Source organism: Rhinolophus ferrumequinum, chromosome 7 (assembly GCF_004115265.2).
Source record: "Rhinolophus ferrumequinum isolate MPI-CBG mRhiFer1 chromosome 7, mRhiFer1_v1.p, whole genome shotgun sequence".
In the NCBI taxonomy this organism is placed as follows: domain Eukaryota; kingdom Metazoa; phylum Chordata; class Mammalia; order Chiroptera; family Rhinolophidae; genus Rhinolophus; species Rhinolophus ferrumequinum.
The window spans coordinates 39,932,313-39,959,776 of record NC_046290.1 but is presented as its reverse complement, the minus strand read 5'-3'; the positions used below and the strand labels follow the sequence as shown (position 1 = coordinate 39,959,776).

Here is a 27,464-nt window from a genome sequence, read left to right as displayed (position 1 = left end):
AACAAGCAATTTAGAATGGTGATCACAAATATTACACTATCCTCTGTGTTCTTCATTTTTAATTTTTCAAAAAAATTGTGGGTTTAAAAATGTTGAATACTACCAATTAGTACCTTAATCCATTAAGGTATATGCCTTGGGTTGTAAAATGATATCAAGTCGCATACCAAATTTACTGAAAAAGGTTATCTTTTGGCAAAAAAACTTGGGGAGAGTGTAAGAGGCCCTTTAATGACATTTTACTATATGTACACCTGAATTAGTTTTGAATCTTTAAGAATAAAAATATATCTGTGTATAATATAATATTTTAAGGTAAGGATTTAAAGAGTTGACTATAAATTGTTTATATTATATATTATTTAATCAAAATTTTCCAAAAAGCTGATTGCTTAGGTTTTCTAATTCTGACTTTCATTATTATTACTAGTACCCTAATGATACACTTAAAATATCAGTGATAATACATAACTGTACACTATGATTCCCTTTAGAATTAAAGCAGCTTTACTTCACATAAAGACACTTCAGATAATTATATGAATTATTTCATATTAAATATTATACACACAACACACACACACACATTATACCTAGCACTTTCTATGACAAAAAATCAGAGGTACATAGTGGATAACAGATCTTTATCAAATGATTTACAATTCTCACAACTATCTTTTGTGGCCGGCTATTGTTATTTCTATTTTATGAATAGAAATAAGAAAACAACAACCAAAACGGCCAAGTAACAGAAAATGACATGAATTAGGTAAAGATGGAACAGGAGCTAGGTTTCTCAAGTCAGTTTTGTTTTGTATTTTCAATAACACACAAAGTGGAATGAAGTATGTCTTGCAGCTTTTTCAATTGTATCATACAACTTAAAGAGTTATGATGAAGTTCAGGACACACTAGCCCAAAATACAGCACCTTGGCATATTGAATATTTTAAGCTGAAGGAGTTTAGGAAAACAGCAGAAGCAGGAAGATGTCTCTCTGACCTCCCTATGCCCAGTCACACCCCACACCCTGTCCTCTGCCCTTCTCCCCTAAAAAAGGTTATAAAACCTTCAGTTAGAGGTGCCCTCCCAATACTGGGAGGAAAGGAACATCCTTATCTCCAAAGACAAAAGGACTCTGAGCCAAACAAACAGGCCTTATAGTATTTCCTCTTCACTACACTTACCTCATACCCTTTGCCTTATCATATCTTCCCATGACTGTCCACCCTGCACCAAACCCAGCATAAAACATACAGGTTTGACAATTTCTTTGGGTTTTCATTTCCTTAGAAAGGCTCCCGTGTCGTGTAAAACTGTATGCTTTTCTCCTGTTTATCTTGTCTTTCTAGTTGAATTTCCAGACCCAGCCAGGGACTCTAAGAGATTCAAGGAAAACGTATGCCTCCCTGGAGTTTGGAAGAAATCAGAGAAATGGTCCATTGAAATAAAAATGAAATTTAAAGAGGGAGAGGTCCAAGGTAGTAAGACAGGAACATTAATTAATTTTGTCCTCTGTTCCAGAAACACCCAAAGCAGACAAAAATATTTATTCTTATTAGATCTTAAAAGTAAAATGTTTGGAAACTTACACCAAGGAACAGTGATAGAATAAAATGAATCTTGCATTATCCATACCGCAAAAGCTGAGGTAAGCTAGAGTGACTGTAGCCAACAATAAATCTAAATGATAGATTCCACTTCTCAGGTTGATACCCAGTAACACTCCAATATCCAGAATAGCAAAGTTTCGCCTCTGTTCATGTAGGAGTTGCAGTTCTTAGACACAAGTGATCACTACTAGAGAAGACCACAGAAATTAAAACCTCAGAAAATGTTGATGCAGGAATGGAATTCAGAGACTCTTCGGCTTACTTCTATGATCACATCATTAATTAGTGGCCACACTGGCCACTCCAGTTTTAGATTAAAACTCAGTTTCCCACTGTACTTTCTGGAAGATACTTTTCCCTGTGTTTTGATTAATTATTATCATTTCATAGCAATTGGTATTATTTAGGTAATTTTAAATCTTCTCATGAGCTTTAAAGCCTGTAATGTATTTAGTAAAATCTTCATATGATTTCCAATGCATCGTAATTCTCACCAATCTGAACTCTGACATTTTGGTTTTGTTCAGGAATAAAATATCATCATAATGGTTCCTCATATCCTTTTTGATTCTGACTAATTTTCATTAGAACTATTTATATTACACTCAGCCTCCTAAACGGGCTTCCTCCCTTTTCTTTCCAGGAAATTGACTCACTGACTTATTTTTCTCTCATTCTTCTTTTATACTGCCTTCATCTTCAAATAATCTCATGCTTCAGGTATCAACACACATCTATATATCCTTTCCATTCAGAAATTCCATTACAAGTATGAGAATGCATAATTAAGAGAACAATTATTCTATTACCATTTTTAAATATAATACTATCTATATTTCTTAGATGTATAGCATCTATGTATAAACCTATCAAGATGGGGTTATATATAAGAATGGTTTATAATAGATCTTATGATCTTAAGTTACTTATGAACTCAAGAATCATAATTTACAATGGGGTATACAATTAAAAATAGTCCAGTACCAATAAAAAATATTACCATTTTTCTCAGTGTAGTGTGGAATTTTGATGAGAAGCAGTATCTTAATAGATTGCTATTCAGTTGCAAGGAAAATAAAACAGTAACTTCAGAGTGGAGAAATCAGACAGCACCTTGACCACAATTAGCGTTATTAATAAGAAGCTGGTAGACACCATGTGCCACCAGATGTGATATTTCAAGGACACAATATTACTTAGGTAATATACCAACCAGGAATGAGAAACATTCTATTTTTGTTGAGAGAGGGGGAGGGAGGGGAAAAGGGAGAGAAAGATAGAGAGAAAAAGACTATATTTTTCAAAAATGTTAGTCATAAGAAAGAAAGACAAACTCAGGAAATGACATTATAGAGTAAGAGACTACAAAGAAATGGCAACAAAATGCAATACCTGATCCTAGATCAAAGTATTTAGGGGTAAGAGGCCATGATTATTCAACTTATATGCAAAACATACACATCGAGAGAGAGAGAGAGAGAGAGAGAGAGAGAGAGAGAGAGAGAGAGAGAGAGAGAGAGAGAGAGAGAGAGATGCCAACAATGTCCCAGTTCTCATGCTCATGGAACTTACACACTAGTGGAGTAGACAGTCATTAAAAAAGTACCAGACACCCAAATGTCCTTCAATGGTTGAAGGCGATACATCCATACAGTGGAATACTACTCAGGATTAAAAAAAGGAACATTCTAATGACACATGCAATAGCTTGGATGAATTTAAAAGGCATTATACTGAATGAGAAAGCTAGTCTCTCAAAAAGACAAAATTATAGTGAAAAAGGGGAAGACGTAATTCCCAATGTACACAGCACATATGTAGCACATACATATAGCACACAGTAGTTTCTTCAGGTGATGAAACTGTTCTTCTGTGCTCTGATTGTGGTCATGTTTGCGCAAATCTACACGTGCTAAAATTTATAGTAATGTCAACTCCCAAAAAGTCAATTTTACTCTACGTAAATTTCATAAATAAAAGTTTTAAGAGAGTTCTTATATTTTAGAATGCAAATATTTGTGAATAAAATACAAAAACTATTAGAGAAACACTTGTTTGTTTTAAAATCATGATCAGTTTTATAAAGGAAAGGCAAAGAGTGTTTCGAAGGTATTAAAAACATGCCAATTTACAGAATTTGTCAAAGTTCTGAGGCACAAAGGAGCTCAGCATATTCCAAAGACAGAGAGACAAGCCAGCATGAATGGTGTAGGATGACTGAGAGAGAGCACAGATCACAGTTTAAAAGTAACGGAACTTGGGCAGTAAAATTTTTAAAACACTAAGATATATATGCACTGATGTTTTTCAGGGGTTCCCACATCAGTACACAATAATCAATCAACTAATAGTCAAAAGCCTTTGTGTCCAGTAAGCTTCCCAAACGTGAGTAATGGCACAGCAGAACCAGTTAAAAGATGTTTCTATCACAGTGAGATACCACTCACCCACGAACATGACTATAATCAAAAAAATAATACAAGTATTGGCAAGGACGTGGAGAAATTGGGACCCTCGTGCATTGCTGGTAGGAATGTAAAATGCTATAACTCCTTTGAAAAACAGTCTGGCAGTTCCTCAAAAGGCAAAACACAGAGTCACCATCTGACCCAGCAATATCCAAGAGAAATGAAAACACACATCTACACAAAAACTTATACATGAAAAATAGCAACATTACTAATAATAGCCAAAAAGTAGAAACAGCTCAAATGTCCATCATCTGATGAATAGATAAACAAATGTGGTAGATCCATACAAGAGAATATTATTCAGTAATGAAAAGAAATAAAATACTGATATATGCTACAATATGGATGAACCTTGAAAACATAGTAATTTAAAGAAGCCTGTCACAGAAGACTACATGTTGTCTGATTCCATTTGTAGGAAAAGTCTGGAATAGGCAAATCTATAGAGACAGAAAGCAAATTAATGGTTGCCTAGGGATACGGGGGAATGAGAATGAGGACTGCTAAAGTGTACAAGGTTTTTTTTTGGGAGTAATAAAAATATTCTAAAATTGATTGTGATGATAGTTGCACATTTCTGTGTATATACTAAAAACTACTGAGTTATACACTTCAAATGGAGTAAATTGTATGGTCTGTGAATTATATCTCAATAATGCTGTTATCAAACATACACATAAAAGAAGTTTCTAAGACATTTTTCTTATGAAGGACAAAAAATTGACAACTAATTTTTACTACAGAAAAGCTACTAAAATATTAAAGATTTTAGGTAAAATATTAAAGATTTTAAATTTAAAAGGTTAAAGATTTACAGATATAAGGAAATACCATAAATAAGAAAACGTGACCTTGGTGTAAAAGACACATACTCTTTTAAAGAATGAAAATAAAATTCTATCCTGTTAAATACTGAGGAACAGTCAAGCACAATTCAGGCAAAACAATGTGCCCACAATTTAAAAATTGTAAACTGCCTTTTATTCAACTATATTTAAACTAGACGAAAATACTACTCTTTTGGAACTTGTTGAAGGATGATATCATATATGCTCTTCTTGAGATAAATGAGAATTATGGTGAGGTATTAAGTGTCCGATCCAAGCAGGTTTAGTAAATCTGATACCCAGGGCATTTTATTATAAGGAAATTTCTCCTGGGAAGCAAGCCATCATACCTAAAAGTCCTGCTCCTTTGTCAATCTCTTTTTGAATTATTCAAGTAGTTTATGTTAAATATTCTCCATTGGTGATTTCTTTAAATCTTAAAAAAAAAGTGACATTCAAAATTCTTAAAACACTTAATCTCAAAGAATACTTACTGACATCTGAAATTCTTGGAACTACATTATAAAAATGTATCTTTGAAGTTGAAGGATGAATTGTTATTTTAGAGAACAGAGTCAAAGGAAAATTTAATTATTCATTCTCAATTACAAGTAATAGTTCTTGTTTCATCTATGCCTTTGGAGGAAAACTCTCTAAAAACATTAAAAGAGATATATGTAAATAATGTTATTTTCATATAAAAATTAGCTGAAGAAAATACTAGACCCCATGTATACATAATATAGACTCCCTCTATGTATACATAATATAAACTTGGAATTGCTCCTACTAAAGAAATAGTAAAACAGAAGGACACAAGACAGTTTTACTGAACAATTAAAAAAAAACAAAACAAAACTGACTGCACTATGTTCAGGTAACCAAGAAGATAAAATAAGAATGTATAGAGTAGAATAATCACATTCATGTAGCATAAGTTGGTCATAATGCACAATATTTAAAAAGATCATCAAATAAAAGGTGACATTCCTTAGAACATATGCGGTTCACACATATTGCTTTTAATGAATTAATGAACAGGTATACTCAATATACCTAAACATGTACTGAATTTAAAATAAGTGCATGTACACAAATAGACTTAAACTTTTAGAACTTTGTACTACCGTAAATAGATGGATGGATGGATGGATTGATGGATGAGAGAGGGAGAGAAAGAAAGGAATGAAATAAAAACAGCTAACCTCAGATATTCAGACAGTTTGACGTTACATATGTAAACTCATTTAATCTTTACAGCACTCTCATCAGAAAATGTTTTTAGTATCCCCATTTTAAAGACAAGGAAACTTAGGCACAGGGAAGGTAAGTTACTTGGCCATGGTCATTTGCAAGTGATTGCTGGCACTGGGAATTGAGTGTGGTTCTAAAGTCTATCGTTTTTACCAAATTTCTGAACCAGAAGTAGTATAATAGAGTAGGATAAAAGAGACTTTCATAGTTTCCCAAATGGTCATTCTTTACAGCAGAGATTCTAAGCTGGTGGTGGGAGGGTCTATTGGCATATCCACTGGGTACAGGTCAGGGGATGCCACCAAATATCCTACAATGCACACGACAGTCCCCATAACAAATATTCACGTGGCCCAAAATGTCACTAGCATTGTAGTTGAGAAACCATGCTTTAGAAAAGTGCATTTGAAAATCCATTATAATAAACAGAGAAGAAAACAACATTTACCAATTTAGATTAAAAAAATCATTACTAACATTATTCTCTAGACCTGCTTATTTTAGGCAAGGGAACTATTATACTGCAAAGTGTAAAAGAAACACAGGAACAGGAAATTACTATTACATGGGAGATCAACCAGGAAATATCATTGGGGATGTGGAAGGGGGAATAATTTCCCCAAACTCCAACAACTACAAAGTTGTTAATAGAAGAAAGATTGTAACAGAAAATTATAAAACTGCTGACTTAAATGCCAACATTACCTTCCACTAAAACATGTGAACATAGCTCTTCCCAAGTTACATCACGGGCCAATGACTAAGTGATTGATTAAAGTTAAATTTGTGCAGCAAACAAGTTTTTTTGTTTTTCAGATCATTACGTTTTCTGTATCTATCAATATTTTAGTCAGTAATCCATTAAGAACATTTTAAAGTTAAATCATTATTTTTTAAAATTCTATTACCACATTATTCAAAACTTTCTTGGTACATTTAAAATGATATCAATTCACTACCGTCCAACAGATTTTTCAATATTGAGTTCATTTTAAAAAAACAAAATAAGAGCTGATTTTCCTATCGCAAAGCTATCTCCTCACAACATTTAAGTTTGAAATTTTAATGTTCAAGAGAATGTCAAGTCTTAATAAATTCTGCCCCTCAATTTATATAAACTGACATAAGCCCCAGTCTAAGTCTTCCTTAGACTTATAGAAAGAAGCCTTATATTTCCTTATAGAAGCCAACTGTTTCCACAACTTATATATCAAAGATGTTTATGAACCATATACATAAAATTAAATATGGAAGCAAACACTATTCTTATAAAAAATGTAAATTAATGTGCTTTAGATTACTTTCTACACTTCTTAACCTGTATCATTTCTAGTTTACCCTCAATAATCTCAGTTCTGTATTGGGGAAAACTATAACCTTAATATTTTTTTCCATTCATTAATTTATTCAAGAAATGGGAAAAGAGTGCTGACTATTGCCAAAGACCAGGTTGTTTAATATTTCCATTTTAAAGGCCTGAACAATTCTCAAGTCACTGTTTTTCCACTAAGAGAAAGGGAAACAGCAATAAATGAAAATGTAGGCAGCTTGAATTTGGTTGCCAACTATAAAGAAGATGCCATTCAATTTCACTGTGAGGAAATATAAGGTCATATGTAAGTCCACCTGAGAAGCAGCATTACCTGGTAGCTAAAAGAGCAAGCCCAGGCTTCAAGCTGCTCAAGGTCAAAATCTGCCCTACAACATGCCATATGCCAGGCCCTCGGCAAGTTACTTAACATTTTAAAGCTATTTCTTTGCTCTGTAAAAAAGAGCATAATCATGCCTATACCTCAGAACTGTCTTGCAAATTAAATGAGAAATAAATGCAAAAGCACTTAGCAAAACATAAGACATATAGTAAGTGCTCAATAATTATTAACTATTGTTATGATGTGAGGACAAAATAATTACCTATATTCGTAATCCAAATCACCATACTGGAATAATACGTACATTTTAAGAAAAGATTTCTAAAGCTAATTGGATTTTACTAATTTATCACTAGGATGTGTGTGCTCTAAAAATTTCTGAACACAAAGATCTAATATACTATTATTATTATTCTCACACAGTGTCAAGGCTTAAGGTCCACTTTTATGCCTTTAAAATTAACCCTCCCACCCCCTACACACAAAAGGAATATAAAAGACAAGGATAAAAACAGAAAATGGATAGTCTTCCTTGAACTTCCAAATCAAAGCATTCTGTATTTGCTTTATGGTAATGAGAATTTTAACAATGATGGCGAAGTATAGTATAATGACTTCATTTATAAAGGAGAAAAAAACAACTTGCAAGCTTCTTTATACATAATCCAAAATAAATAAAAAAATATGTAACATACTTTTGAATTACCAGGAGGATAATATATTTTATGAAGTACTACTGACATTGAAATGTTATATATTTAATATAGCTATACAAAAAGGACTCAAGTCTAATAAAATGTGGTTATGAAAAAAATGGAAATTCAAAGAATGAAATAATTTGGCAAACTGAGTACAACCATTAAATACTTCCATTCACAGATGTTTAGATCTAGACTAACACTTGCCACATCACCATCTACTAACAAAACTAACATACATATACATTAATTAAACAAGATTGCCTAGCAACACACAGCAATAGCAAATCGCCAAAAGAGTGGCAATATTTTGATGCTTTAAAGAAACAAATTTTAAGGAAACATTTCCTCACCTATTATCAGATGGCAGAAGAGAAAGCAAGGCCAAAGCTGAAAGTTTTCTTCTTTCAGGCTGGGTAATGTTGTCCATGCGATCAACCCACATTTCGATCATATTTCCCAAAAGTTGGTCCATCTGAAAAAACAACAGCAGCCAGGTAGCATCTCAAAATATGCGAAATGCTATTTACCTGTGGATAAGTACTGTTAAAGGTTAAAAACCTCATAAAGCATGGTTAAAGTTCAATTCCAGCAAACCACAGAATTGGAATACAGAATTCGGAGCAAGCTTTGAGCTATAAAGGAATAATTTGAGAAAACCAGAAATCGACTCTAATTAACTTTGAGAGCCAATTAATTCTGAGAACTAAACAGACTTGTTCAACTCAGGTAAGCTGAGGTGTCCATTTGTTTGGTCAAATACTAGTCTAGATGTCGCTGTAAAAGCATGCTGTAAATGTGATTAACATTTACTATGATTTTAAGTAAAGGAGATTATTCTGGATAAAGTGAGCTAGGCTTCATTCAATCAGTTGAAAATCTTAAGAGCAAAAACTAAGGTTTCCCAGAAAAGAAGAAATCCTGATTCAAGACTATCCACCAATAGATGAATGGATAAAATGGATGTGGTACATATACACAATGGAATATTACTCAGTCATAAAAAAAGAATGAAATCTTGCCATTTCCAACAATAAGGAAGGGCCTAAAGTATTAGGTTAAGTGAAAAGTTGGACAGATAGAGACAAATACCATATGATTTCACTTATATGTAGAATCTTAAAACAAAACAAAAAAAACAACAACAAACGAAATGAAACAAAGAAACTCAAAGATAGAGAGAAAAAAATTATGGTTGCCAGAGGGTGGGGGCTAGGAGCTTTAGCAGAAAAAGGAAGGGGATTAAGAAGTACAAATTTCCAGTTATATCTCACAGGGATGTAATGTACAGCATAGGGAATATAGTCAATAATATCGTAATAACTATGTATGGTAATAGATTGTTACTAAATCTATTGTGGTGATCACTTTGTAGGATATATACACGGTAAATCACTATATTGTACACCTGAAACTAATATATGTCAAATGTAATAAAATATAAATTAAAAAAAAAAGACTGTAACATAGAAATCCTGCCTGAGTTTTCAGCCTGTCCTACAAAGTTGTAACTTGCCAGTCCCTACAATCATGTAAGCCAATTCCTTAAAATGTCTCATGTGTGCAAGTGCATGTGTGTAGATTTTTATTTTTTCAAACAGTAAAAAACTGTAAAAACCATTCTTAACTCATTGACTTCACAAACAGAAGCAGCAGGTTGGATCAGACCCACAGGCTATAGTTGGCTAACCCTGGGAATATGTACGCAGGGACAGAGAGCGAAGATGAAACAAACATCCCTGAGAAATACATAGTTCCCCAAATTACAGGATCACCTGAAAAAGATCTAACTGAAACTTCAGGAACAGGGGTGAAATTACCCAGGAGTTTATTTTTAAGGTAGAATAAAAAAACGATTAGGAATCAATTGAAGGAAAAGTGAGATGTTGGGAGGGAATGTTCTAGGTAGAGGGAATAAAAGCCTGTATGCAAGGACTCAGAAGAAAGGAGAAAGGTGTTTCCAAGAAACTGAAAAATGTTCTGAGCAGTGAATGGTTGGATCATGGAGTTCTAAAAGGAGGCGAACAGATAAGGCTCAAATATAAAGAAACCATATTACGGTGGGCCTTTGTAGGCAAACCCACATTAGAGAGTTTGAATTTAATCCTAAATGTAAAAAAGACACTGAAGAGATCTGAAACAAGGAAATGATAAAAATCATATGTATATATTAAAAATTCAACTCGGTTGCTCTGAAGTAAATAATCATTAAGAAAAATAGTCAAATATATGGTGATGGAAGAAGAACTGACTCTGGGTGGTGAACACATAATGGGATTTATAGATGATGTGATATAGAATTGTACACCTGAAATCTATGTAACTTTACTAACAATTGTCACCCCAATAAACTTTAATTTAAAAAAAGAAGAAAAAGAAAGGAAAAATAGGAACAGGACAATAGGAACAAATGTTGATGATCATTTATAGCAAATCATGAAGCAATAAAAAATTCTGCATTATTTTCAGAGAACTAATTTCTAAAATCAAAGTAGTTCTAAAAAACATAATTAAAACATGATGGGGTTTCTTTACTTTAACAATGTTGCCAATTTCTACCTGGGCAGGTACAGATACAATCTGATCATGTTGATACCAATTAAATAAATATTAGGTGGTGCAAAATAATTACGGTTTTTGCAATTATTTTTAACATTAAACTGCAAATTACTTTTGCACCTACCTAATACCTACTATAGAAAGAACTTTATTTCCAATTGGTTCCACCACTCTTTTATAACTTTAAAGAATGTAACTTATAAATATATCTTCTATAAAAATAATTTTATAGCATATAACTCCTGCAGAAGTAGAATAAAATGTTCAGGCAGATGATGATCTTTTTCCTCTCTAAATGTTATCTTCTTAGTCTACTTGTTCAATATATAAAAATCAATTTCATTTCTTTTCACTACCAGTGAACAACTAGTAACTGAAATTCTCAAAACACCATTAAAACCTAGAAATAGCTAGGATAAATTTAACAAAATACGTGCAAGATATGTACAATGAAAACTACAAAACATTGCTGAGAACACTAAAAAACATCTCAGTAAATGTGTTGCTTATTGTGGATGCTTGTGGATTGGAAGACACCATATTGCTAAGATTAAAATTCTCCCTAAATTAATCTATAAAATCAACATAAACTCATTCAATATACCAGCAGGAATTTTGGGGGCTTTTTTGGTCTGTTTTGTGATTTTTTTGGTAATAGTTCACAGGCCAATTCTGCTACTGATATAGAAATGTAATGGACCTAGAATAGCCAAACCTATTTTAAACAAAACAAAGTTGGAGGATATATACTATCTGATTTCAAAACCTATAATAATGCTATACTAACCCAGAAAGTGTGATAGCATAAAAATAAACATGTAGATCAATGAAACAGAGAAGAATTGAAAAAAAGATTCACACATAAATTGGTCAATTTATAAATTGGTCAATTTATTTTTGATAAAAGAACCAAGGAAAGTCAATGGGAAAAAGTCTTAGATAAATTATGCTAGAATAACCTATAACACAAAAGTATATATGTATATGTGTATATGTGCACATATATGTATTCATATATGTGTGTATGTATATGTCATATACCTCATACAAGGATAAGTTATTAAAGGTTTAAAATATAAAAGTTTAAATACTGTAAGACTTTCATAAAATCATTATTTCACCAAATTATTTCCAATCTTTATCTGGATAAAGACTTCCTTCTATTTAAGGAAACTGATTCTTACCTCCTGATTAAATTTATGTGCCATCTCAGTAAGAAGTGAAGAAAAGAAACTAGTGTTTTGTAGCAGGACTCGACCCATGACTCCGAGATACGTTGACATCACTACAGGATACCTCTGTACAAATAAAATACAGCACATGGAAAATTGTGTTAAGGTACAAGTATAAACAATTATAAACAATCATGACATAGTAAGTAACAGTAGGGATATGAAATAGCAATATTCTTCTTCATGCTGCTTCTATACTAGAGAAGAACAGAAAGAATTTGACCAATAGCATTTTTATGCTACTTTAAATGCTCCTAACTTACATAGTTACATGGATCTATTTAAGAGCTGGACTTAGAACATAATTGATGTTTCCATATATTCAGTATATAACAAAACTAGCCCTCTTTTTTCCCATTTCTTTGCTTCAAACCTTTGTGAATGAATACACATGCTATCTCAAAGAGATGATATATCAAAGGAAATCTATACTTTCCCATGCAGACCACTAAAAAATCAAAGCTGTATGACTACCTGAAATTTACTTAATTTACTTCCAAACAGTCAAATATTTTTCAAAGCTTTCCTTTTATATATAACAATGAAGATTTAATTTTCCAATGAAGAAAAATAATGAAAACTGGAACCCTAGAGTTCAATATTGTCCTTAGAAGCTTAAGAAAAATCTTACCTCCCCTTCTATAATACCTCTGAAAACACAGGGTAGAATCGGTTGAAACATTTGCGGGCCTAATACTGGGTTCACTTTAAGGGCATTTTCCACAACCTAAAAACCAGAAACACACACTGGTGATACTTAATGATGCAAGTCATTGCTTTAGGCAAAACACAGGTAAAGAAAACAATGTATTAAACATCCCATACCAAATCTGAGATACAAGTGACTATATGAGGTATTTAATATTCACTTTTACAAGATAATCCACTAAAACTTGCAATTTGATATAAAGTGTATAATACTTAGACACAGCTATACACCTTATATAAAACTGTGTATAATCACATGTAGGTATCATGTTCATGTAATTCTTATGTTTGCATTTTAAACAAATAACCCTTAGAAACTGTTATACTAATAGAGGCAGCAAAAGGCATTTCAAAAATATTAGCTTTTAATAGTGAAAAGAAAAGTTAGTAACAACTGTACACAATGTCCAAAAATAAATCTACATTAAAATTTATTAAAAATTGGACATTAAAGCGCATGTTGTATGTATACTGTATATTTACTAAGTGAGAAATTATCTTGTTTCCTTTGATATAATATAGATTATTAACCATGAGCATTGATTGTTACACAGGAAAATCATGAAATATAAATTACTTTTCTGTGATTAAGATGGGTTCCCCCTATAACAAAGATAGCATAAAATTCAAAGTGATGTGTGATTTTCTGCTTATTTTTATTTGTGTTGTAGGAACTGAGGAAGGCAGTGGTCAGGAAGCAGCAATGAGGACCAAGAAGGATCGTACACACTCCAGCCCCACTGCTCAAGAGGTACGAATGAGCACAGACATCATTTGAGAGAGCTGGGGGCAAGTGTCAGTCTCGAGGTAGAGCCAGGTTTCCCTTAAAACTTCAATGTTTTAACAATGTTTCTCAAGATTGACTACTGGCATCCTAAGTGGGACAAGAGTTTATCGTGCAGGACTATTCCTCGTATCGAGAGGCTTTTGGCATTATGTGCCAACAGTGTGCTGTAATCACAACGACAATCAAATACACTTCCATGCATTTCAAAACATTCTCAAAGTAAGCAAATAGTACCCAGGAATGACATTTTCTAATTCTGAGCAAGAAGTAAAGCAAATGTCCAAAGTTTAAAAGTATAAACACTTTTTACTGTGGGTCAGAAACTATACTATCTACTAAGAGGTATAGATTACAAGATCACAATTCCTGATTAAGAGCAACAGGACGAGGAGATTCAGAACATAATTAAATCTGACCTCAATAAAGCTTATTTTGTTAAAAATTGGATTTGGAATAGAGATGGGTAAGGCATTTGGAATAAAGGCAGGGACTTAGATAAGCTAGTCCACTGAGAGAGTCTCAGAAGTAGATGTCACCAGAAAGACTATTTTATCTATGAATGTAAAGGCCATCTGCTGATTTTTAGACACACATTTAACTTCGTTCCGTCCTGAAACCCCCACTAAAATTACAGTAGAAGAATTTTAAAGGGATGAGGACATAATTTTAAAAGGACAAAGAAAATGAGAGCTGAATATAAGAAGCCACAAAGAACTTCAAGGGGTAACTGACTTAATGAGATCAGAGATAGTTGAAACCTAAGGTTGCAATGGAGAAAGCTGAGAAGCAACTCGATTTACATCATATATCTTCTCCCTACCTCACTCCACCAAGAAACACAGAAATTAGCATAACCATATACCTTTGGAAAGGAAAAGCTAAAACTAAAACTGGTTGAATGTCTATTTAAGAAACAGATTGCCAGAGATTCCCAAATCTGCAAATCTGGGCAACTGATCTTCCCCATGCCAGGAGAAGGCTGTATTTTCTTTAAAGGGGCTAAAAGGGTTTCCAGACTAAAAGGAACCAGCAGTGCTCAGTACAATTAGTTAAAATATACCTACATCAGGCACATCATTGTAAAACTTCAGGACACTAGGAACAAAACACAGAAGCTACAAGCTTAGGGAGAAGGAGCAATGAGGAGTCAGCATGGTTTTGGAAGAGACTTCTTTGAGAAAATTAAAGTAATAAAATACCTGATGGGTCAATATGTCTGAACATATTGAGCATAGACAACTGGCAGAGAATTTAGAGTACATAAAAATTTACACCGGAAAAAGTTAACTCCAAGGATTACAAACGTTTGTGCAGAAAAGAAATAATCACATTTTAGATCATGACTTAAAATAAGTTCGTTTAAATGTATCCTTCAATACTAACCAGCTCTCTGTCACGATGTGTTTGCATTATACATAAAGGTATAGTTACTATTGTGTAAAGGATCCACAATATTTCAGGGCTAAAATGGAGTCTTTGTATTCAAAAAGGTTAGGAATCATAGCTAGGAAACATAAGATTGTTTCTGAAAGATTATGCAGGAAAATGCCATTATTAGACTCGGAGGCATGAGTTGTGGAACAGGATCAAGAGAAATTTCAGGAAGTAGAACTGATAAGAAAAGGAAAACAAATTGAACAGTTGACCAAAGGTGAAGAAGTCTGGGATTACTCCGTTTTCATGTTTGGTCAGTGGATATAAATTATCACGCGGTTAACAATGAAGTTTGGTTTTGGACATGTTGGACTTGAGGTGCCTGTGGGAAATCCATACAGAATGGTCCTATATTATTTTCACACACGTAACATTTTACAGCCCACTTGCCAAGGAAGGTATTGAAGTTGTGACTTAGAAGCCAGAGTTCACAAATGGCAGTACTTCATCTTTTCTTATGGCAGAGTAGTATTCCACTGTGACAACATGGATGGACCTTGAGATTATCACGCTAAGCGAAATAAGTCAGACAGAAAAAGTCGAGAACCATAGTACTTCACTCATATGTGGGATATAAAATTCAAAGGAACAAGACAAAGAAATAAAAACTCATAAACGCAGACAACAGTTTAGTGGTTACCAGAGGGTAAGGAGGAATAGGGGGTGGTAGAAGAGGGTAAAGAGGGTCAAATACATGGTGATGGAAGAAGAACTGACTCTGGGTGGTGAGCACACAATGTGATATACAGATGATGTAATATAGAAGTGTACACTGGAAACTTATATAATTTTACTAACCATTGTCACCCCAATAAATTTTAATTTAAAAAAAGCCAGAGTTCAAATTACAACTATTTCTATAGTGAAGAAGTTTCTTTCATAATGATTAAAATCCCACTGAATATTCTGATCAGCAGCATCGCTTTCACCTCTAAATAAAATTTTGAAAAATGCATCTATAATTTCAGTGGTAACATACAATTCTATATATTTGAAGTGAAATGCATGTACACCCAGATTACCAAACAACTCCAAGAGGGAAATAACACTAAAGACAACTAAAGTAATAATAGATAGCTAAAAGTAAGGTAATTTACAGAGGTTAATAGAATTTAAATCATAACTCACTTTTGTTGGGAAGGATCATCATGTTCTCAGGGATTTTCGCATATCTGATGTATTTTAATCCACTTACTTTAGTTTTGTTTTGATGCTCAAACTGTCCTATCATTAGCCAGTGGGAACTCCTTCAAGTTAATTCCTGCATCCTTTGACAGAATCCCACCTTCCCTTGCCTCTAGTACAAAGAGAGCTTCCCCGATCATTTTGTGTATCCCTTGCCTGCGCTCTGGAGTCAACCAGCAAGACAAATATTTACAGAGCACAATCTAGGCTCTGGGGTGCTTGCTGCCAGTGGATTGAAATGGCTTTTAGGGAGCCGGCCCGGTGGCTCAGGCGGTTGGAGCTCCATGCTCCTAACTCCGAAGGCTGCCGGTTCTATTCCCACATTGGTCAGTGGGCTCTCAACCACAAGGTTGCCGGTTCGACTCCCACAAGAGATGGTGGGCTGTGCCCCCTGCAACTAGCAACGGCAACTGGACCTGGAACTGAGCTGCACCCTCCACAACTAAGATTGAAAGCACAACAACTTGACTTGGAAAAAAGTCCTAGAAGTACACACTGTTCCCCAATAAAGTCCTGTTTCCCCTTCCCCAATAAAATCTTTAAAAAAAAAAAAAGTCAAAGAAAATATGATTGATATTAAACTTATAAAATAAAAAAAAGAAATGGCTTTTAGGTCTTTGCTTAGACAGCATCAGGAAACTTCTCTTCCTAAAATGCATATACCATAAATTCACCAAACCAATTTAAAATTGTATCATTTTACATAACTTCGATTTTCTATTTCCATTTTTCTTCTCTTATATTGAAAAATACCAAATTCTAATACCCTTATTTGCTTCTACTATATAAATAAATGTCCACATATATACACATAGGGGTTTCAAAATAACAATACCAAAATTACTAATAACAATAATACTACCGAATGCAAACTATAATTTCCTTGTGTCTATTTGTGTTCTAAGGTTATATCCCACCAGGGAGGCACATGTAAAATACTATGAGAAATATTTCAGATTGTATGCCCTTACATAATAATCGTTAGATTCAAACGTTTCAGCTTGTTTTTTATCTTTAGGAACTGCTTTTATTTTAAATCATGTAGAACATCCACGACTCCAAAACCAAAAGTACAAAACTGATACATATCCTGAAAGATCTAGCTTCCATCCTCTCTCCCTCTTCCCTCGACATAACCACTTTTATTAGTTTCACTTATTTTTCCATTGTTATCTTATGCTGCACTTTTTAAATACAAGAAACTCTAGACACTGTTCTTTGCCTATAGTCTCAAAATCATTTCAAAACTGTATATAGAAATTGTCTTCGTTCCTTTTTAAAGCTGAATAGTATGCCTCTGTGTGGCTGAATAATCATTCAATCACGTTATTATTTTTTATCAGCATTTTACTATTACAAATTGAACTTCTGTACTTTAGTTTTAATCCTTCCCTGTTCTGAATATACCTGGAACAGACTGTTTTTTTAGAATCTCTGCCAAAAATGCAGGTTTTAGTTTGTGCCATGCACTCAAACAATTTTATTGAGTTTGGCTTACACTCTATTACAAAGTGGTCAAGAGCATAAATCCTGGAGTCAGAATGTCTGTTTATACCACAGTCCAATACTTACTAGCTGTGCGACTTTGGACAAGGTATTTATGGCTTTCTGATTTAATTTCTCATCAGTAGAATCTGGGGGGTAAAAAGTACTATCATCATAGCTTTATGTGAAGATTACACAAACTCTATGTTATGTGCTTAGAAATGTGTAGCATATAGTAAATACCAGGAATAGCTATTATTATTATAGAATTATACCTCAAAAATATTTGTACAATCTGAAATAAATCTTATCACAAAGAATGAAAGCAACCTGGCTCATTACTGCTTGGTAAGACCATGATGATAACTCTGAGTTGAATGTATATGTATAGACAAATTTCAAATTTATAAAAAGTTTAAATTTGGGTATTTTTAGAATATAATTGTATTCATCTATATAACTTATTCTGAGTCACAGAATACAAAAGCCTATTTTTGCTCTTAACCGTTTGCTCTAAAAGCACGAATACTTGTCTCTCTATCCAATTTTCATAACATTGTAATTTTCTGCTTCAAAGCACAAAGTCACTTCCAGATACTGTCAGAAATTAGTATAACAGTGACATTTAATCAAAAGTATATTAAAAATGTTATATAGTGTACTATATTAAGAAACAGTATCTGAGATATTAAAAATGAAAATAATGAGCTAATATTAAAACTATAATTATAGCTTTACTAGAACTCTGAGAATAGGAAAATATCCCAAATTTTTAGTTATCTCAGCTTTCAAGTATAAGCCTAAAAGCACCACTGTCCTAAAATATCCCTTCATATCAAAAACACAAATTTATTCATGATTAGTATATTACAAGTGTTTAATGTCTATTGAATAAATAATAAATACCGTTTTGAGATTTCCAATCAAATATACAGGTATGACTGTACCGATGTTCATATAAAAATACAGCCTTAGAGACATGCTATTACACTACCAAGTTTTATTTCAAGTATTTACATCCTATTAATGATCTCCTACTGGCATATTTACAGAGAAATTGGTTTAATCTGTAACTTACATTAAATGTTACAAATGTTTTAATATATATTTGGATGAAAATTGATTTCTGTTCATTCAATCAAAAAATATTAAGTACAACTGAGGAACAAATAATATTATCTTCTTTCACATAAAAGGAAAAAGAAGCAAATCAATTTTTTTCTAGTAAAATTTTAAGAATAATGTGCGTTACATAAATTTGGAATTTTTAAAGTCCAAATAAAAAATTTTTAAAAGACTGTGTTTCTCTGAAACGCAAGAAAGAATTAATTTTAAAGAGCCATCTGAGATATATAATTCTTGATAAAGAGTAAAGCTCTATCATTGTGTAAATAAATCATTTACTTAGTTTTAAAGAAACTTAACTAATGTATCCGTTAGTTCAAATAAACATTTATTTAGAAGAAATTGTCAAATGAATAGGTAAAATAACTTGGTTTGTTTTATTTTTCTTTCAGCCAAAGATGTTAGCAACCAAATAAATTATTTGGCCTTACAAGTATAGTAACCTGTTTTATCCCAAGTGCTTCATACATACAAACTCATGTAATCCCCACCTTACCCTAGAAGTAGGTAAAGTTTTCATCCCCATTTTACAGATGGAAAATGTGGAGCATAGATTAACTTGCTCACCTCACACAGCTGTGAAGTAGCAGAGCCAATATTCTAACCATGGCAATTTTGCTTCAGTCTAGAGTATTACCAACTATGCTACACTGCTTTGAATTATTTTGCAAGAACATAATTTTTAAAAAAACAGTAAGAGGAAAGTAAATATTCAACTTAGGACATATCCTAAAAACTCGCCTAATTTTCTGAATGAATTTTACAATGTCCATCCCATATGACTCAAAACAAGTTTTCTTTCAACAATTATTTAATTATAATATTACAGAAAAACAGGAGGGAAAAAAACACTGTAAATTCTTTTTTTTTTCCTGGGAGATGTCTAAACATAAGAAACAACCCCTTTTTTCCATCACTTGGAATAGGTTATAATTTAACATAGAGGATTTCAGATAATGCATACAGATTATTAAAAATCATGTAGTACAACCCCTAATATAACAAATAGCAGAATTTAGCCCAGAATGTACTGAAAAACTATATAAGTAGCACAGTTGGGTATGCAAACCAAGGTGCAGGTCAAGGAGAGAATAACATTCCAAATGCACTGTTTGTATATTTCAGCTGGCATTTCTACTGGCTGTACTGATAATCGTTGTGCAATCTTTAAAATAAGAATTATGGATTCCCAAGCTTCCATATTACTTACAATCTATGTACTCAGAGAAAAAAGAACACATATTTATTAAACTTAGGATCACAGAAAAGCTTACAGTCTAGTAGGGGAGAAAGATATAAAGCACACACACACACTGAAAAATCTATAAAGACAACATCAAAATGAAGGCAATTTTCTCTCAAATTTCTTCCACATTACCAATCAGTTTTTCCTCAAATAGTTAGAATTAAGTCCACTGTGTCAATTCCTCATTATCTCCTCTACTTCCAGAGAAGAAATTATCACCAAGGCAAAAGATAAAGCTAAGACTGTGATAGACAGATGAAGTTCCTCTATATAATTATATATTGCCACTACATCAGTTTGGTAAGGGCATAAATGCAATAAGAATTCACAAAAACGTTTTAGTAAACAAGTCAATTATAACATTACAAATGTTACAATGTTTAACAAAAATTACAATGTTACTTCTAAGCTTTAGAGCTAGAATACTTTGAAACTACTACCAGTGAGGATTGACAGACATTTGGCAGTAGCCCAGGCCTCAAGTATCCAGAATCTCAACAAGCCACAAACACAGACTCCTGTTACTTCCTCTTCCAAGCCCACGTGCTTCTTGGTAACAGTGGCTTAAGTTCTCAGCCTTTGCCAGCTACTCTAAAACAGAAACTGAAGAACCTATAAAATTAAAATCAAAGAGTTCTGCCATACTTTCACTCCATTTGCCCTCTTTTTAGCTTACAACATTATTTGGTTTTAAGTGTCTATTGTGATTTCAAATATAAAACAGCAAAACTCAGAGAGTGTGTTGAGGACCGTAATAGGTTTGATAAATGGACTTTCTAAAAAACTTCAGAATTAACCAAAGAACGTTTTATTTCAACTCTTGTTAAAAGCCTTTCTATATTATAATTCCCTTAAGGCCTCTGACATTCTAACTGAATCATCTTTAAATATCAACTTAAACATCAGTAAGATATAATTCACTTAAGAATGAACATTGAGATGAATAATACCACCTCCCCCAGGTAAGTGCAGGTGTACTAGCTATCCTGCAGTGTACCTGGTCTCATACTGACAGACATCAGGCAGCTCTGACAACTTTGCATCCTTTTTGACTGACAACACCAAGGTCATAAGCCAGTTACCTACATTCCTCACCTAATAGCGCATCTACAGCGAGCTTCAATCACTGTCATTCTTGCCAACTCAGAAAACAAACTCTTGCCCCTTTTCCAAGCTAATCCCTTCACACACGCTCTAGATTTGAAATTCCAACCCCTTGTATCATCTGGAACCATCTTTCCTTCTAACTGGGTCACTTTCATGTACAAAACCTACTCAGATCAGGTTCTCCTCATTACCGCTCTACACACAAAAACTATCTTTATACTTTATAATATATAATAGTAAATTCTTGTTATGGATTGAACTGTGTCCCCCCAGAAAGATATGTTGAAGTCTTAATCCCAGGTACCTGTGAATGTGACCTTATTTGGAAATAGGATCTTTACAGATGTAATTAAAATAAAATTAATCACGGTAGGCCCATAATCCATTATGACCGGTGCCCTTATAAGAGATACAGATGCCCTTATATACCGGTGCCCTTATATAGAGATACAAGGAGAATGTCATGTGACAATGGAGGCAGAGATTGGAGAATGGAGACCACGGAAGCCAAGACTGCTAGCAACCACCAGAAGCTTCAAGTTCAACTTCAGTTGACACCACTATTTACATAACTGTAAATACAGACTAGTTGTTCACTTTCCTCCCCCACCCCAAAAGAATGCATTACTTAAGGGCAGAAACTGTGGTTTTCCTATCATCTATGCCTAATAGAAGAAAGCACTGAGTACCAATACCTAGGGTCGGCAAAAAAAACAGCCACACTCATTCATTAATATATCGTCTATAACTGCTTTCAGTCTACAACAGCAGATATAAATAGCTGAGACAAAAACTGTATGGCCCACAAAGCCTAAATCATTTACTATGTGTTCTTTTACATAATCAGTTTCTTCACCCCTGACCTATACGGTAAATGACTGAATAACCAGTGATGATACCAAATACAACCAATTTGAGTCAAATTCACATACATATTAACAGATATCTGGAGCTTTATACGTGTGTATGTGTATGTAATAAATGTCTGAAGAATAGCACATAAAATATTACAATGCTTGAGTAAGTTCAAACTAATTACTTTTATTAGATGTACAGTAGCTATCATTTTGCTTAATAAGAAAAAAGACTTTACCATCTGAACAAACTTACCCACTTAGTCCCCCAAATATACTGTGGATTGCTGCTACATTATTGTGATTAGTTAAATACATTTCTTACAATGAACCTCTTTGGGCAAATACTTTTCATTTCACTGGGAAGAAATCAAATAGTTTTTAGGATCTAAAGCAGTGTCATAATTATCACACAATAAATCCCACTTTGTTGTGATAGTAACACTTCACTTAAGCAGCTTTCAGACTTCACTTAGCACATAACTAAGAAATTAGTAACAAAAAAGGAATACTTTAACAGCTACATGCTCTTGCAAAGTCCACACATAAAGTATATATATGTGTGTATATATGTGTATGTATATACACCAAAATACACATGTAAAGATATATTTTAATATGTACACACTTATATTTCTATGTAAATATATACATTTAATTGATGTTATTTATAATATATAATGTACAACTCAAAGCCTGTTAATTCTTAATTATACACAACTATATATAATATATAAAGATAATATCTATTTTTAATCTGTAAAGATATAACGCATAAAGATAAACTCAAAGCTTATTTGGTTGGTTTTTCCTTTGCTTTTTTCAAATTGAGGTATAACTGACATACAACCTTACATAAGTTTCAGGTATACAATATAATGATTTGATATTGGTTCTTAATTACACACAATCCACACAAACTTGGTACTCTGACTTCGATAGCCAACCCAAATTAAAAGTACCAAATATTATATAATGGGAAAATTTGATCCCAAAAGCAGGCTGACAAACTGGAGGGAATAGAAGTATCAAATGTCACTGGCCTTTGGATAATTTATAGAAGTTTTTAAAGGCTTACTACACAAAGTAAGGTCTCGGGATGACGGGAACCTTCTTAGAAACATGGAATCTGAATTCTAACATCCTCACGTGATCCATATGCACATTCAAATTTGAGACCCCTCGTGCAGGTATCTGACCAACTGAACACTGACAAAAGAAAATATTCTGTCTAGAATTACTCTTCTCTTTCTTGACAATTATGCAAATCCAAAGGAAGGTCCAATTTCAGAAAATATGGATGGAAAACTTACAGCAATAATCATTTAAAAGATGACAATACCTTGAGCACTTGAACTTGACCTTCCGTAGTAATTTCATTTAGCAGCTCACAAAAGGACTGACATAGACCTACTGCATATGTCTGAAATTCAATCAGAAGTCAAAATATACATGACTATATCTGCAATATCAAAAACCACATAAAATTCAATTTGGGACTTATAATAATCTATTTGAGAATTATATACTAAAGCTTAAATTAGAATTCTTTAGAAAATTAGGAAGTAAAAATACAGTTTATTGCTATACTGATTTTTATAGAAATATGCGGCCATAATTATTCTTAGAGCATATTTTCTGTGTTAAAACACATAATTCATGGAACTGCACTACATCTGGGCAATGCTTATAGTTTCCCCCTGCCCCCTACCAACTTAAAGCAATATAGATGAATCATTTACATTTGGATTTCATACATCCTGACTTCATACAAAAACAATCAAAATAGTAACTATATAAATTTTTACAATGCAAAAACTACAACAACATACCTGTAAAAATTCTGTTGATGATAAAAAGATATAACCATTGATGATCTTAAAGCAGGTTCTGAGACTTTCTGAATTTAGTTCTGTCAAAATAATATATTTTTTTTAAAAAAAGACAAACTAATTCATTGTTCAAAATCAGTTTAAATAAAGTGATTTATTTAAAAGTTAGCAAATTTTTCCTGCATGGTATTCAGAATAGTAGTATATGAATATCTATCTAAAAACTGGCATCAATCTATAACTTAATGCTTTCCATATAACTCCCGCTAGTTAAAACAATTTAGAAAAAAATTTAAGCTCCTTTCTTCTTCCTTTGAGAAAAGACTACATAACCATTTGACCCAACCTTTGAAATCAAACTAAATTTCTAGCATTAGCATGGCGAACAACATGCAACTGAATCATTTTACCATCATATTTTGACATCTGCTTAAATGGGTTCACTCAGTAAGCATTTACTGAATGTGTACTGTGCTGGCCCTGAATATGCCACCCTAATTATGAAGAGTCCAGTCCCTATTACACTCCAAAAAATGACATTGTGTTTAGATATTCTCAACTGTTGGGTTTTGTTCTGCAAATCTGCTCCCCTATAAAAACCTAGACATTAAAAAAAAAAAATGTTCTTAAAAAAGCAATTACCAGAATTAACACAGGAAAATGATATTGTTTTTAGCTATTCTTTTTCAAGTGCAAAGTAGAAAACTATTATGAAAATTGAATATGACCAAAGTTCACACAGTGATATTTTACAAGTCTTATCACATACAGTACTAATACAATAAAATACAGAATGTATATATATAATGATACAGATCAAAACATGACACCAAAATATGATGTATATCTAAAACCTGCCATTATTTATTGTTAATATTTAGAAATTCTATTCACTTGCAATAAGACAGATTAAAAAAATTTTTTTCTGGCAAAATACTAGCCTAGGGATATCTCAGCACATGGGGTATCTAGCTCATATTCTAGCAAAGAAAACATTCTATTTAGAGAGAACTTCCCATTTAGTTTCATAAGAATATGACAACCCTACCTCTAGCTCAAAATGTATTTTAAAGGCATTAAATTCTAAACTTTAGGATTTAACAGATTAATTTAAAATGAGGATATGGAGAGGACAATGTCTGACCAACTTGGTACCATGCTAACGAAAGACATACAAAGAAATAAAGGCTGTCATCTAAATATTTTCAGAATCTCAGGATAAAGGTGTAGGCCTTTATAATGGATGAAGTTTTCCTTATGAAAAATTCACATTATATTTTTTTCTCCTCAAGGAGAAAAGTCCTGTCAAGTTTGGACTTGTGCACATTGCTTAACAGACCAACATTAAACAGCAAACTGGCAATATTTAAGTGAGTTGATATTTAAGTGAGAACTTAGAATGGCTACATTCCAAGAATATCAGGAAATATAATTTCTAAATCATCATCATCTAAAATTTATCAAGCTCTATGATGAAGAAAACACTATTTTAGACATACTCATTTTAAAAACCATAGCATCCATCTTGTCTTACAGATATTTTAAAAACTATTCCTTGATCAATCTATATAAGCAAATACTCAAGTGATTAGTCTACTTCGTACTGTTCTCCATGCCTCCATCATGTGACAGATAGCTATTACTAAATTTTCTAGGATATGCTATCAGAAAATATCAAATACTGATATTAAATATATCCCTAAAATTTATAAATTTACCTGTTTTGAGGTAGATTGAACCTGTTCATTGTATCTATGAGCTCCTAGTGACATTGTGAAGAAAAATTATTGTTTGGTCTTAGTAGCAGAACCATGTAGTAGATCTGCATTTATTTGTAGACCTGTGAATAATTAAAGTCAAATGTTCTCAAGCAGGGCAGTTTTCCCCTCTAAGGGACATCTTGCAATGTCTGGAAACTTCGGTTATTAAAACTGGCATCCAGTAGGCTGAGGCTAAGGATGCTTAATATTAAGATTCCCACAATGCACTGGATTGCCCCTCACAACAAAGAATTACCTGGCCCAAAATGTCAGAGGTGTCCAGAATGAAAGCCCCTCATTTAAGTGCTCAAAAAGTTTTTCTTTCACACACTGAGAGAGAGGTCTGAGGCAAATCGGTAGCCCATCAAAGTATCTAATTATGCTATGTCCATATATGGTTTATATCTATTAGTCAAATTATAACTTAGAGGACGCTTTGTTTTTCTGTATTCTTTTGCTCCTATTTTTAATTGGTATTTTTCTAATGTTACATTTGATTCTGTTAGGTTTCTGTAAAGGGGACAAAGAGAATAAATGACTGAATTATGCTATAGAAACTCAATAGGGTATCTATTTTTGTTTAACCATGCTAGTTAATGTTTATGTTTGGAAATGCAACTGTAATAGTTTATTCTATTTTAAATTCTGATAAAATATGAAGGCTAAAATGTGTGAGATCATCATGAAGGCAGGTGGGAAAAAATCCCTTCCAAATTAGATAGGAAGTTACCAGCAGAAAAATTTTATTGGTCAAGGAATATTAGTTTGGCATTTTCAACAATATGGACAAGAGGCAGTCAGATGTTTATCTTCTAAATAATGAGATCTAAGTATATTAACAGTATAAAATAGATTTAAGGGATTTTTAGAACCAAATTACTAGAATTATTTTAGTTACAGCCTCTACTTAAAATATCTCCAATAGTACTTACATTTAGGGAAAAGAATATAAAATGAATTTCAGTCTTGGATTTATTCACATTTAATTAACATATCCTAAAAATCATTAACTAAAGATATCTTCAGTGTTCAATATTGATGGTTTTAGGTATTTTAAATGAAAATGAGACTCTTCCTGCCAGCAGCTTTATTTCTACTTAGTAAAAACAATAGCTACCATATCCATTAAATAAGTTTTTAAAAATCACTTATCTAACAAAGATTATGTTTAAACTAATAAGAAAAAAAGGGTATTCATTTAAGAATATTTATTCTTAAAAAATTAAAATAAATATTCTGGTTGTATTTCAAAATAAATTTTAAAGTTCATCTGAAAATGTATATGCAAAAAGCTATGTCAAACAATATAAATTAGTTGTACAGTACTCAAAGAAAAATAAAGATAAGATTGATGTCAAGGTATACTAAACATGCACAGATATAACTGTGAACAGAGTTCGTTCATATTATTAAAGCAATTACACATACCACAATGAATAAAACAAACTATATATAATCTTTTTTGTTTTGGAAAATGTAGGGAATATGTAATTTGATAGCACCCATTATCATCTATATTCATTGAAACTATAAAATATAGAATGTTTTAAATCTTTAAAAATTAAAAGAGCTTAAATCAAATATCAATGATCACAAGGATGAAATTTTCCTAGTTATTATTCAGTTAAGTAACAGA

The 27,464-nt window shown here is 32.6% G+C and overlaps 1 protein-coding gene across 1 annotated transcript in view; it reads right to left on the bottom strand.

Annotated features, from left to right (window-relative positions):
- IPO11 (importin 11) overlaps positions 1 to 27,464 on the bottom strand; it is a 155,017-nt gene that overhangs the window by 43,832 nt on the left and 83,721 nt on the right. The window contains exons 24-28 of the mRNA XM_033110715.1: positions 24,069 to 24,148; positions 23,579 to 23,659; positions 12,937 to 13,032; positions 12,258 to 12,371; positions 8,868 to 8,989 (exon numbers count right to left, since the gene is read on the bottom strand). Of these exons, the coding sequence (XP_032966606.1) occupies positions 8,868 to 8,989; positions 12,258 to 12,371; positions 12,937 to 13,032; positions 23,579 to 23,659; positions 24,069 to 24,148 (493 nt within the window). The remainder of the gene's footprint in view (positions 1 to 8,867; positions 8,990 to 12,257; positions 12,372 to 12,936; positions 13,033 to 23,578; positions 23,660 to 24,068; positions 24,149 to 27,464) is intronic.